The 13,803-nt window shown below is 46.2% G+C and overlaps 4 protein-coding genes across 4 annotated transcripts; 2 read left to right on the plus strand and 2 right to left on the minus strand.

Annotated features, from left to right (window-relative positions):
• Positions 1-69: 69 nt before the first annotated feature.
• V1508DRAFT_367747 (uncharacterized protein) lies at positions 70-4,891 on the plus strand. Its single transcript, XM_066937395.1, has 10 exons — positions 70-250; positions 301-495; positions 548-623; positions 685-909; positions 968-1,396; positions 1,461-1,618; positions 1,673-2,064; positions 2,116-2,450; positions 2,510-3,631; positions 3,683-4,891. The coding sequence occupies exons 1-10, from the start codon at positions 132-134 to the stop codon at positions 4,733-4,735; spliced, it is 4,104 nt and encodes a 1,367-aa protein (XP_066797052.1). The 5' UTR covers positions 70-131; the 3' UTR covers positions 4,736-4,891.
• Positions 4,892-5,164: 273 nt separating this feature from the next.
• V1508DRAFT_413775 (uncharacterized protein) lies at positions 5,165-6,570 on the plus strand. Its single transcript, XM_066939821.1, has one exon. The coding sequence runs from the start codon at positions 5,328-5,330 to the stop codon at positions 6,474-6,476; it is 1,149 nt and encodes a 382-aa protein (XP_066797053.1). The 5' UTR covers positions 5,165-5,327; the 3' UTR covers positions 6,477-6,570.
• On the minus strand, positions 6,510-11,172 carry V1508DRAFT_413778 (RecF/RecN/SMC). The gene is made up of 7 exons (XM_066939822.1): positions 10,466-11,172; positions 10,216-10,407; positions 9,781-10,167; positions 9,603-9,728; positions 7,440-9,550; positions 7,291-7,385; positions 6,510-7,244 (listed from the first exon to the last, which is right to left on the minus strand). Exons 1-7 carry the CDS (start codon positions 11,114-11,116, stop codon positions 6,619-6,621), a joined length of 4,188 nt encoding a protein of 1,395 aa, XP_066797054.1. The 5' UTR covers positions 11,117-11,172; the 3' UTR covers positions 6,510-6,618.
• On the minus strand, positions 11,159-13,796 carry V1508DRAFT_413780 (uncharacterized protein). Its single transcript, XM_066939823.1, has 3 exons — positions 13,259-13,796; positions 13,153-13,207; positions 11,159-13,105 (listed from the first exon to the last, which is right to left on the minus strand). Exons 1-3 carry the CDS (start codon positions 13,539-13,541, stop codon positions 11,470-11,472), a joined length of 1,974 nt encoding a protein of 657 aa, XP_066797055.1. The 5' UTR covers positions 13,542-13,796; the 3' UTR covers positions 11,159-11,469.
• Positions 13,797-13,803: the final 7 nt, after the last annotated feature.

A 13,803-nucleotide genomic window follows, 5' to 3' on the forward strand; every position in this document is an offset into this window, starting at 1 on the left:
CACATCAGCCACTGTGGCGCACTATGTAATGCCTCGACGTCTCCACGGCTCAACATTTGCTATTGATGTCTCGAGATGATCCTACGCGGTCAGGGATTGTAATGCATTTCCATTGAGATCGCCTAAATGCAATGTCCACGCTTAAGAAGTATCTTGCCGCGGCGAAGATCGCGATAGACAAGAAGGATTTTGAAAGCGGACGCGCACACTGCTTCTCGGCACTGGAGCAGGACCCGAAGTCATTCAATGCGTATGAATTTATTTGTCAGCAGATTTCATTCCTATCTAACGTCTTTTGAGGTTGATTCTTTTGGGTTTTTGCGAAACCGGTCTGTCGTCTCTTAATGCGGCAGAGAAGGCCTATCTTGAAGCCACTACGATCAAGCCCGAATCGTCATTCGGATGGCAAGGTTTGCTGAACGTTTACGAGAAGGGCGAGCGAGTTCCTGAATATCTCGACGTTGTCAAAAGATTGATTACTATCTATAAAGATGAGTGAGTTGAGGCTTCGTCTAATTGTACTAGGAACTAGTGGTAACGATGTTAGGGACGACATTATTAGATGTGCTTCTATGGCCAACAAGATGCGTACTTTCGTATCAGACAAAGGATCTCGGCAAGATGTATGTGAAAAACTCAAACTTTATACACCCATAGGTCAATCTAATGGTGGATTTCGGGTAGAAAATTGAAATGCTGAAATTCCTGCTGCCGGACAGCACAGTCTTCTCATTCTTAGAGGGTCGCATTCCCCACCCTGCTGAGACATTGCAAAACCTTACAGCGCTTATAGAAAGTCAAGAAAAGGAGACCATTCAGAATACAATAAACAAGAATCGCAACAAGATAGGTGTGAACCACGCTGAGGTTATGAGCAAGATAAAACTCAAGGTTTATGAGTCTTCTGAGGCAAGTGAGGGTTGGCCCTATAGAGCATAAACGATTTCGTGCTAATCTTCAATGGCAGCTGGAATATTACTATAGACAGCTACTCAACTGGTCGGATGATGAGAACCAGCGCCGCGAAATCGAAGGGAAACTATTGGAATTTCTGTACAACAAGCTATCGTCCGTTCCATTTGGTTCCAAAGATCCAATTCGAGGAAAGATATTTGAGTTGGCGACTGGAATGCTTGTTGTCAAATCTCCTGTAGAACAAGCTTGGATCATCGCATTGGAATGGCAAGACTTGAGTGACCTGAGTCAACTTGACCACAATCGATTACGAGACTATATCGCTTTATTTCTGGACACAGGTTTATCAAAAGTCATCCAGGCATTTTTGAAGTCTGATATATCCCCATTTCAGCAGTCATACACGACCGACACCGAGAATGGAGAGGATTTTATTGTAAGCGAGACCTGGGACGAAACAGAAATATTGGGAAATTTTATAGTATGACTTTTCCAGAACCCCGAACATGTTGGGGGGACTAAACACTGACTGTTTTTGTGAATAGGACGGGTATGAAATGAGGCCAGATTCAGTACTGGCCAATAGGATACTTGGCCATTATTACATCCATCTGGGAGAGTACGAAAATGCAGCAGAGTTGGCTCTGGCTGGTCTTAAGCTGCTGGATAGCATATATAGGGAAACGGGACTTGATCTGCAGCTGTATGTGAACTCTACGCACTGTGCAGTAACTGATGGTCTCTAATCGCCTTTTAGATACAAAGACGCGATTTCGGTCACCTTGGGCACTGCTTACCTCTACTATCAAGCACCACGGCATTTTAACGAGGCTTTAGACATATTTAATGAGGTTCTGAACCACAGTCCGAGGAATAATCAAGCGTTAATTGGCAAGGCGTTGATTTATGAAGAGCGCGGTAACGTGAGGGACTCGCTCATCCTACTTACTAGAATCGTCCAAGAGGATCCTGACAACGTTCACGCACTACTGGAAGCGTCTTGGTGCCGCATACTACTAGGAGATCACATTGATGGACGAAATGGACTCCAAAAGTGCCTGAAACTTATTACCAGAGATGACCCATCGTCACAGAATCTTCGCGCCAAAATTTGGTGGAGGATAGGCAAGAGCTTATGGGACGGCCGTGGTACTATATGCTTCTGTTTTTGATAAGAAAAAATTTTCTAATTCGAGTTAGTGAGCAAACGAGGAGATCGGTCAGGCGCGTACAATGCTTTTATTACGAGTTTAAAATATAATCCGAATTATGCGGCTTCATACACAAGTCTCGGTATCTTTTACGCTGATGTTGAGCAAGATGAAGACCGAGCCGGCAAATGTTTCCATAAATCTTTCGAACTCGATGCGACTGAAGGTGAAGCCGCCAGGAGATTAGTCGAAACATTTGCGGATAGTCAAGAATGGGATTTGGTTGAAGTAATTGCTGCACGTTTTGCGGATGCCGAGAGAAAACGAAATGTCCCTGGCAAGGAAGCATCATGGCCGTATCGAGTTCTTGGTGTTGCCTATGTGGTATGTCCTTAATTGAGACTGAACTGTTCGCAATTCAACCTAACATGATATCACTGTAGCAATCGCACGATCTGGTTAGGGCCATTCAGTCTTTCCAATCTGCTCTTCGCATTAACGACCAAGATGCCAATTCTTGGACTGGTCTAGGAGAAGCATATGCTGAATCTGGACGATATGTTGCCTCGTCGAAGGCATTTGCCAGAGCATGCAACATTGACCCTGACAACTGGTACTCCAGATTCTTGCTCGGCATGGTGCATCGTCAAATCCTCAACTATGATGAAGCGAAGAAGACGTTTCGGTCAGTTCTGGAGGTCCGTTCTGACGAGATTGTCGTGTTGGAACACTTGTGTGAGACGTTGGTGGCTTCAGCGCGCGATAATATCAACAGGAATTATTATGGACAAGCTATTGACGATGCAATTGAGGCACTGGATATGTCCGCGAAACTTGCAAAAATACATCCGAATTCCTTTAACATGTGGAAAAATGTTGGAGATGCTATACAAGTCTTCGTGAAGATTAAATCGCAACTAGGTCGTCTACCGATTAAAGTTCTTACTGAGTTGTTTGCAGCAGATATTGAAAACGATGATGGTGTTTTGGAGGCAGTCAATGAACTGGACCGTATTTCGTTGAACGCCTTGACATTTCTGGACACGACAGATGTATATCTAATGGCGTCTTTTTTCCATCTCCTAGCATATAAGTTTTCGCTATTGTCAACAAATAAAAATGTGCGAAGCCGCGGAGCTGGCTGGTTTAACATAGGATGTGCCGAGCTAAGAGTTTATCTACACATGGAACGGAACATTCGGTATCGTGACGCGGCGATCTACTGTTTCAAGCATGCTATTAGGTTGGAACCAAAGAATGCAGAATTTTGGAACGCTTACGGAATTGCTACGGCTGATTATGTTCCTCTGGTATCCCAACACGCGTTCATTCGATCTCTTGTTATAGATTATCGACAAGCTTCCACATGGGCTAATCTTGGTGTCCTATACTTAACTCAAGGTGACATGGAACTCGCAAATTTATCATTCAATCGAGCCCAGTCGTCGGATCCCGATTTCCTTACATCCTGGATCGGTCAGGGTATTGTCGCCGCGGCTGTTGGAGAGAACGAGGAGGCCCGAGAATTATATGAACATTCTTTTGCGATTTCCAATGGCAGCAGCGTAAGTGATTCTTTAAGTTTACTGACAGCACGATTCTCTAACATCAAGTAGAAACTTGCCAAGCTACTTTATGCAGAGAGTGCATTCGAGCTTCTTGCTTCGGAGTCGTTGCGCACCCCTATGCATGTTGAGATTCCAATATTCGCGTTAGAGAAAGTTTTGCAGCTTGAACCGGACTTTGTTCCGGCCATGCATTATGAGGGCCTGATGTTGGAACGACAAGGAAACTATGAAATTGCGATTGACAGATTAAACAGGGCATCGGACATATTGGAACAGCAATATGAAGATCTGGAGTCTTTTGAACAGCTAAAGGAATTCGTATCAGTCAAGGCACAACTGGCAAGGCTCTATCTCTCACAGAAAAGTTTCAATGAATCGCTTGAAACCTCGCTCACGGTCATAGATCTCTCCGAGGGCGAGGAGCGGTTACGACTAGCTCGTCTGTCTGCTCTGATTGCTGCAGGGTTGTCGTACTACTCTCTGCAGGATTTCACGAACGCCTTGAAGATGTTTAGACTGGCGAGTGCGGATTCAGAAAGGGATCCGAATATCACAGTGTTATTGTCACAGGTTCTTTATGCTCTGGGTGGCGCTAATCGAGAAACTGCGCAAGATGAGCTCTTCCGGAATATTGAAGAGCATCCACAACATTTGAAATCCCTTTTGCTTCTGGGTACTATTGGAATTGTTGATGGGAATGAGGAAGTTGTGGACGCCATTGAGGCCGAGATTAATGAATTCGCGATTGAGCAACGGATCAGCACTAGCAATGACCGATCAATTGAGCTGCTGTTATCTGGGTTGGAGGGAAGTAGGACTGGCCAGCCGTCTCTTACTCCTTGGCTGCAGTCCTCTATGCTCCAGCCCTCAGACTTCAAAATCTGGAAATATCTGGATAAGAAAATTGCCATTGAAACGGCTTTGTTGGATCCTTCAATACCTGCTAAGGATTTGAGCGATGTCTATGCATCTATCGGGAAATTCAACGACTCTCTTAAGGCAATCTTTATATCTCCTGGCAATAAGAATGCGTGGACTAGCCTTGATATATGTATTTCCAGTGATAAGTTGGAGAGTGATTTTAAGTCGTTGCGAGTCTAAATGTGGGATTCATTACTAACATGCTACTTGTACATACTTCTTGTATTGTCTGTATGTACAATAATGCAGCATTACGCTGAAAGCGAGACGGCAATAAATTTGCTATATGCGGAAGTCCGCAAAAGGAATTTTTCGACTTCTGCACTGTGTAAGACATATGAAACTAGTACAAGTACACAAACACGAAAACACTTGTCCAATTACCAAGCTATATGCAGTGTGGTGCAGTTATCAATTCCGCACGCCCCGCAGTTTTTATCCACGGATTCCCAGTTACTATCGAAATCGTAGACGCATAATGTATTAGTAATATGAGATTCTTGGGGTAACTAGCCCGAGATTGCAAAGTGTACATTACATTAGTCCAAAAGAGGAATGCTCTGTAGTTGCCCCATGAATCTCCTTAATATTCATGACTAAGAATTCTGAATCATGAAATTGGCACAGTTATCATATCAGTTTCAAATTTGATTCAATAGTCAAAGCTGAACTCACGTATGTGTTCATGAGAGCATAACTTCCATCAGAATTCACGTCCTCAACGACCACCTGGCAGACGTCGTCAAATCAAATATGCCCACTTGCAACACTAATGAGCCGAACTCGGGAAATTCTGCGAGAGCTATTTTGCTGTCGCAAAGTTTCTCAAATGTATACACGCATTCATTCTCAACCTCGGGCATGGCCAGTCATAAACTTTATTCTCGAGTATATGCCCCCAATTCGCCACAACGCAAGATCATCATCACCCTTGAACAATCAACCTTTTCACCTACAAGCGTCGATGACCACCGAATGCGGCCAATGTGCGATATGCCTCTATCCGATTGACTCCTCCAAGCTCGTACACACGTCGCCGTGTAACCACAAGTGGGACTTATCCTGTATTTCCCAGTGGCTGGAGGTTAGTGCCGACAAGTCATGTCCACTCTGCAAGACCCCGGTAAAGACCATCGTGTTTGCATCCGCGGGATTGGGCGAAGGTATTAGTATCCCGACAAGCGCATTCGAGGACACCCGGCAATCTGACAATTTTGTCAGACCAGCCGATCGGGAGCGGTCTAGTCGTGTAGAGACACTGATCGCTCGCGACCATTATATCGACAGGACATACCGAATTGCCCTTGAACGGCGGAAATATGTCTACCGGAACCGTTTGCGCGCGTGCTATATTGGTCGCTGTAAGTACACGCGCTTCAAGTACTTCGGCCCCGGGAGGCAATTTACGATGGACATGCGAATGCGGGCACGGTCGTTTATTAGGCGTGAGCTAGCGATTTTCCCGGTCCTCTTGAGCAGCGATCCCTATAACTTCAGGAACGATTCCAGTAATAGCATTGATGCCGAGTCAAAGGGGGTATTGGCTACATCTAAAGAAATAGAGTTCTTGACGCTGTACATTACATCAATGCTACAGCTCATAGACGTACAGACAGCTAAAGGGGCACGAGTTGCTTTGAATATTTTGTCCGACTACTTGGGCACGACAAATGCCAGTATTTTCTTGCATGAGCTCTGCTCGTTTCTACGGAGCCCGTATAAGACCGTGGCCGAGTATGATCGGACAGTGCAATACGAGGTGGTGGATTCTTCGCGGAAACGACAGGGGGAGTATGGTCGATCTTTAGCCCAGGTCAGCGAAGAAGATATTAAGCGAAATCTGCAGGATCTTGGAACAGATGTATTAGTTCAGGTACCCAGAGCATACGCTATAAGGCGGCAGAGATGTAGACGAGAGTAGTTTGTATTGCAAGGAATCATGGACGGCGTTAGGCGTGGAATAAAATTCTTAATATCGTGACATCAAAATTATACACTTTCCTAATATACATGGTATACCAATGCTCACAATTGCCGTCGTTTTGCACGTAACCACAATCCAATCAGCGACCGATGACTGCCTCCAACTCTCTGTTTTCGATCGTAATACTCTTAGTCATATGATTAACCTTATAAATACCCACCAACTGCTTCGCCAATTCAAACATATTATTACGCAACGAAATAACCACAAACTGCGCGTTTTTCGTCCGTTCCTTAATATAATTCGCGACAATGGACACATTTCTAAAGTCCAACGCGGCATCAATTTCGTCCATGACATAGAGAGGCGTTGGCTTGAAATGATGCAACGCAAAGACGAGCGCCAACGAACTCAACGTCTTTTCACCACCAGACAAGTTGCTAATGTTCTTCCAGCTCTTCTTAGGCGGCATGACACTAAACAGAATTCCTTCTGAAAATGGATCAAGACTGTCGACAAGTTCAAGCTCCGCGTTGCCCCCCATGGTGATCATCTGATACATTTCTTTAAGCTTGAGCGAGATTTGACTGAAGCCGTCCATAAATTCTTCCAAGCGACGCTTGCGCAAGTCTTCATAACGGTGCTTGACCGCGTCTCTTCTGGACACTGCATCCTTAAGATCGGCATTTCTGGTTTCGAATTCCTGTTCGCGACGTCGATACTCCTTCAAGACGGTCAAGTCAATTTGAGCATTATCAGATTTTTCTGTCACACTGTCAGACTAGTACAACATAATGTATTCCATGCATACCTTCTAAGAGCGCAATCTCTGCCTTGAGTACGTCCTTGTCCATATCACTAAGCTCGTCCTCGCTGTACACCGGTAAGTCAAGCGGCTGTCCATCACTGCAAACTATTAGCTCGACAATTTCGTTCAAAACACAACTACACAAATCATACCCAACATCATGAAGCGACAACGCGGTCAGTTTCTCAGACCAATGTTTCAGTCTCGTCTTGTTCTCACGGAGCTCTTTCTCATGCGCCTCAATCTTATTCCGGATCTCAATTTCAGACTTCCTGAAGGCATTAATCTCCTTCATCCTCGCGTCCAAATCCTCCTTCATCTCCTTCAATTTCTCCTGTCGTTCCTCCACGATGAATGCAGCTTGATTAGACGCCTGTTCGTTCTCCCGAGCGGCATTCTCCACGTTTACTAGATCCACCTGGACAGATCTTAACTCGACCTCAACTTCCGCCAGTTCTTTCTCTGCATTCGTGACGGACGTTCTTTCCTTAGCGGACTCTTTCTCAGTCTTTGCTTTCGCCATCTCCGCAATCGAGATGCGATCGTTGCGAATTTCTATTTGCTGCAATATGCCATCCACTTTAGCCTTTTGCAGCCGCAGCTTGACACCGCCGATTTCCATAATCCTCTCTTCAAGATCCTTGATGTCGTTCTCAATAGTAGAGCTCTTCTCACGAAGCTGTACGATCTCTTTCTCAATCCCGGCAAGCTGCTTCTCAAGACCCTTGGCCACTTTATCGTTGGCAGAATTAGACTCGAGGTCTGCTTTAAGATCGCTCAACATCTTCTTCGCGTCAACCAAATGCGTCCCAAGCGCCTGAATCTCCAGTTCCGTTTTCGAAATTGAGAGTTCTAATTTCGGTTTCCGTTTCTTTAAATTCTTCAAAGAATCTTCCACGTCATTGACATCCTCCTGAGCTTTTGCAAACTCCTGTTCGCTCTCGGCATAGTTAGCTTCAATTTTCTGCAGCGCAATTTCCGAGACCTCTTGCACGAGTTTATTTCTCATTAATCCTTTTGACATTTTCGACCCGCCGCCACTCATGGTACCCGACGCATCAATAAGCTTACCATCAAGCGTAACAACTCGCCATCGTTTCTTGCCAAACGCAATACGATTCGCCTGTGCCATATCGTTCGCGGCCAAAGTATCATGAAGAACACTGTAAAACGCCTGCGCAAATTTGGGATCTTTAGGCTTAACCAGATCGAACAATCTCGGTGCATTCTCCGGAGTTTGAATCTCCGAAAGGTCGCGCTGGGGCAACTTGTCCAAGAGAATAAACATTGCTCGGCCGAGGTTGTTCTTGCGGAGATATTCAATGCATGCTTGTCCAGTCTCGACATTATCGACGACAAGGTTATTCAATGCGGGGCAAGCCGTGGAGATAGCCACGTCGAATCGCTCGTCGATCGTTCCGAGATTGCCAAGGCGACCGTAGAATCCGCTGATACGGCCAGAATCGTTCAATCGCATAAGACTCGAGAGAACGTTTCCTCGGCTCTGAGATTCCGCAAATTTTTGTCTGGCGTCTTCCGCTTTCTGTCTTATGATAGACAGACGTTCTCTTGTGCTTTCTAGCGTTGAAGCCGCTTCTGCGCTCTCAACCTCGCCAAGTCGAATCTGATCTTCAACATGCTTCAATTCCGCTTTGAATTCCTCCAGGTCCTTCTCTTTCGCCCGTCCATTGAAAATCACTGTTTTGATCTTCTCTTCTTGTTCCGTGATCGCCTGTTCGTTAGCCGCTCGTTTATCGTGTAAAATTCTCAGCTCGCTCCTCGTGACGTCGAGCTCTGAAACTTTCATATTGATCTTCTGATTCCACGGCTCAAGTAGCTTTTTCTTCTTCTCGATCTCATCCGAGATACCCCGCGTCTTGCCCTCCAAGCCTGTTTTAATTTCCTCGAACGTGGCTTCCTCAGCCACCAAATTCTTCTTCAACGCGTCAATCTCACCAGTCAGTTTCTCCATTTCCTCATCATAATTCGTCATCCACCCGGAAGAACTATTAATGGAGAGCTTCGCACTCGCAATCAACTTGGAAAGTTTTTCTTGTTTAGCAACGATATGTTTCTTCCTTTCCGTCAATTGGACGGCGTCTCGCTCTAGTTTCGATTGCGTCTTTGCTGCGGCCTTGGAATGGATTTCGAGATTATCCAACTCCTTAGCGGCTTCTTTGTATCGGTTGTTGAGGTTCTCGATTTCGTCTTCGTTCCCTTTGTTATTCTCGAGTTCCTTCTCAAGTTGTGCGGCAAGGCCGGCCTAAACCATAATCAGTAACTCCGATACAGCAGAATTGTGAGCCAATACGTACAAGAAGCTCCTCAGTAACATGGATGTTCTCATGACAATTCGCTACGTAAAGCTGATATAACGCAGATTTATTCATCGTAAGCTCATTCTCATTGCGGACGTACTTCAAGGCAGCATTACGAGCGTCCTAAACAATTAGTCTTGAGAAGATTATTCATAAATCCAAACCGACGACATACCTCCAAGCTAGATTTCTCCTTCTGGACAATGTCCAAGCGTCCAAATTTCTCATGACAAATCTCATTCAGGGCCTCGACCTCCTGCGCGGACTCCTCGATCGGCTTCTTATACTTTGACGTCCCAATAATATCCTCCAAATACTCTAACAACCCGTCATCGTTCTCGTTCTGCGCCTTGGGTTTCATTTGGGCGATACTCTCTACTTCACCCTGCAGGATCAAGAAACGCTTGTGGTCGAGATCGATGCCGCGTTCGCGAAGAAGGGAAGTCACTTCGCCGTAGTTGCTGTCCCGATCGTTAATACTGTATTTGGAAGTATTGTTTTTGTAGGCACGGCGACACACCACGAGTTTAGAGTCCGGAACTGCTGTCGTCGTGCCGTTTTCCTATACAAATTAGTCACTTGGCATACCGCTCCATCTTGACACACGTACATTATCAACAACATCCTGAAAGTGAACTTCAACACTGCAGGATGCTAAATCAGGATGTTGCGCTGAATTATGGATCAAAGCCGAAATCTTCGCCTGCCGCATTTTACTAGCGCGGAATCCAAACACAAATAGCAGGGAATCGATTACATTCGATTTCCCAGACCCATTAGGCCCCACCACTGCTGAAAATGACTGTACCGCGTTAGCCATCATCATCCATCAAATCATGTCCTGATTGGAAAATACGTACACTGTGAAATGGCCCAATTTCCTGACGACCAGCGTAGGACTTAAAATTATTCAGCACCAAATGCGTAATCACAAGGCGTCGCTTGGGACTTTCGGGTGATGGCACAGGCAGATCTTCCTTCGTAGTAGCGTACACTACAGGATTAATATCATCCTTCGCAATCATGTAGACAGTTTTGTTCTGCACTGGGTTCAACCCCACAACCCTGACGTTTTGTCTTGACGTCGACACGTCCCCTAAGGGCGACGGTTTTGGCATGGTGGCAGCATCAAATGGCTTCGGAGTCGTCTGCACTGGCGTGTTCTCCCGCTGTGGAGACTGTAACGTCAGTCGCTGCAGCGAATTCTGGACGCTGTTCTGAGGGGACCTAATCTCGCTCGAAAGACTGCCGTTCAATGGCATATTCTCGTAATTCGCCGCTGGCGAAGAAGGTAACTTTGGTGTTCCAGTAATTGATTTATTGGACTGGTCGTAACTTGCCACACTTTCAAGCTCATCGTCCTCGCTTTCGTCAACCTGCTGTCTCCGGCGTGGCCGTCCTCGACTACCAGGAGCAGCTTTGGTCCGCGTCGCCCGCGAAACAGATGTCATTGACGCTTCAGACGCGACCACTGATGATCGTTGCCGTGCTCTAGTTGTCCGTGGTACCATGGCGTTATGTAATGTTGCTTGTGGGATGCCGGTGGATGGGTAGACGTAGCTCAAGCGCGCAAGGCTGAGGCCGACGCGGAGAGGGTAAAAACAGGAATGGTTGCCAGAACAACCAACGGCTGGGAAAAACACATCAACAAGCCCCTGTCGGGTTAGGTCTTAGTCTTTCCGGTCCCAAACGACCACATGAGCATGAACTTATGCGATACTTTTTGTAGGATATAAGCCAATTTACAAGCTGCTAAGATTTTATAACTCCAAAAACGCAAGAGAAATTCTACAAGACCTAACTAATCGCTCAAAAATATGCGTACAAGCCAAAACGAAATAATAAGTTTGAGTAAATCGGCTCTCTATATAAAACACCACGCCTCAAAATTCGCGGATCGGAGCAGCACACCATACGATTCAGTAGCAGCGTCGTGGTCAACAAATACGCCTTTGTCCGGCATCACTGCTTGCTTATAGAGATCAATGGAGATTTGGTCTAGTGGTGAGGTATAGGTAGTGCTTGCTGATGTTACTGAGGACGAAAGCGGTGATGGTGCTGACGGATATGTGTCACTTGATGAATCCGACACAGACGGCGACGCGGTTCCTGCTTGCCTTAAGTGTTCTGATGAGGACAGTAGCGTCATACTTCCGAATATGGAAGACAGATAATGATTATCTAGTCGCGCACTATCACCGGTATGTAAAGCCACGTCCGCGGACGTACTTCCCGTAGCCTGTTTCAAGTAATACATAAACTCGGCATACGAAAACTGTTTCGGCGACATCTGCGCGACGTACAAGTAACGCTTTATTGGGGCCAATATCTTGGCAGTCAAATTCGCAAAATACAACCTGATGTACTTGTCAATCTTCACACAGCTAACATTGTCCGCCAGCATCTGTCTGAGAGTTTTCAGAAAATGCTTGTCCCTTGCCAAATATCGTCGTTTCGTTGACAAGGAGGAGGACTTGCCGATACCGACAGTGTGAAAAACTTTCTGTATGGACCGACGGTGCCAATCCACCGTTGCGGTTACCGGATACAGTAGATCGAGAGTCATCGGTTGGAGTGCAGCCGACACCGGCATCAAATCCGGTAAAATCGGAAGGAGACTTACATTCAGCGACGGCGACCGTGTCATCTTCTGTTGCGTACAAATGTCAACCAAACTGACGTCTCCACCGCACTCTTGCACCATTTGCGCCAAGAATGGGTTCGTAAACCCAATCACGCCCGGTACGGGATGCGCCGACATAATATTCAACGACTCGATATCGGAATGCATAGTGATATAATCCCTCACCAACCCCGTGTATGGAATCGGCTTAATCAGGTCCACGACGTTCGACACAAATCTGCTGCACATTGGCGGAGTATTCGCCAGCACCGCGATCGGCTGGCCCAGTAAAATCCGCTCGTATATCGTAAACAACTCCGTGACGTCCTGGAGCTCCTTTGCAATCACGCCCCATGAGCCAATTTTTCCGAATAAATAAACTTCAGAGTCATTATCGACGAAATCCGCCAACGGCAACAACGGGCCCGAGGACACTAACACTCTGATTTTATCCCCCAAATACGCTAATTCCAGACTCTTCCGTTTCCCGGTACCCGCATTGTATTTCGTCATCACGGCGACAGGATCCGGCCAGCATGCGATTTGGCCAGCAGCGGTCTGCAGCGTCTGGACCAAGGCAGGACCAAAACAGTATTGCGCTGCTTTCCGAACGACGACTTCGAAGAGCGCGGGAAATTCAAACGGAGATATCAATGCCAGACTTTTCTGCGAGTAATGCCGGGCGCGGGTAGTATCTTTGCGTTGTTGGAATAAGACATACCCATAAATATACCGCTCATTCGGGAATGGTGATTGTGAAAGGATAGGCGAGGACGCGGAGCTGGGGAAGCGGATGTCGGATGTCGCTTTGAATCGGAACGTATGAAAAGCGTCGGCGGTGTCCGGATAGCTTTGTTCAGGGAAGGACGAGAAGCAACTAGGGTAAGTTAGCAAATGTACTTAAATACGTGATTACGCACTTACATGGTTTTCAAATCCTGCTCAGAAAAATTTATCGGAGGATAAATACACTCGAATTCTATCCCAATTAGCAATATATTCATAGAATCTTTCGGAAACAACAACTCACCAGGCCCAATGTCGACATTAAAATCCAGCGCACAAAAACACATAATCCACTTCCGTAAGTCGCGAGCACGAAACGGCAGCACCCCAAACACATCTGGCTGCTCCAAATACAGTCCCGCGACAGCCTCCGAAAACGAGCGCACATGAAGTGGTGATGGTCCCGAATTCTTCATGGGAGAGTCTTTGTGAGGGCACGCATTCGTGCTCGTGGACGCGGCGGCGTCTATTGGACTGAAGATCGCGGAGACGTGAATGGCTTTATCTGCTACTATCACGTTCGCCATAATGAGACCATGCTACTTCTCCGAGAAGATACGTTCTTGTTGATCAACAATCGACGTTCTATTATTGGCCACACCTGGCGATGCCATACCCTCAATTCCAAAATAAAACTGGAAAAAATCACTCCAAACTAGAATTCCATATTTCCGTAACGCAGCCCACAATGCTTATGTGGAAACTAACTATGGCTGTCGCCCAACTCGCAGTAGAACAAAAGTCTGTGTGGGAACCAAGCACGAGCGAAGCGTAAACACTTGCCTGCCT

Source organism: Lipomyces doorenjongii (genome assembly GCF_038497915.1).
Source record: "Lipomyces doorenjongii strain NRRL Y-27504 unplaced genomic scaffold V1508scaffold_13, whole genome shotgun sequence".
NCBI lineage: Eukaryota > Fungi > Ascomycota > Lipomycetes > Lipomycetales > Lipomycetaceae > Lipomyces > Lipomyces doorenjongii.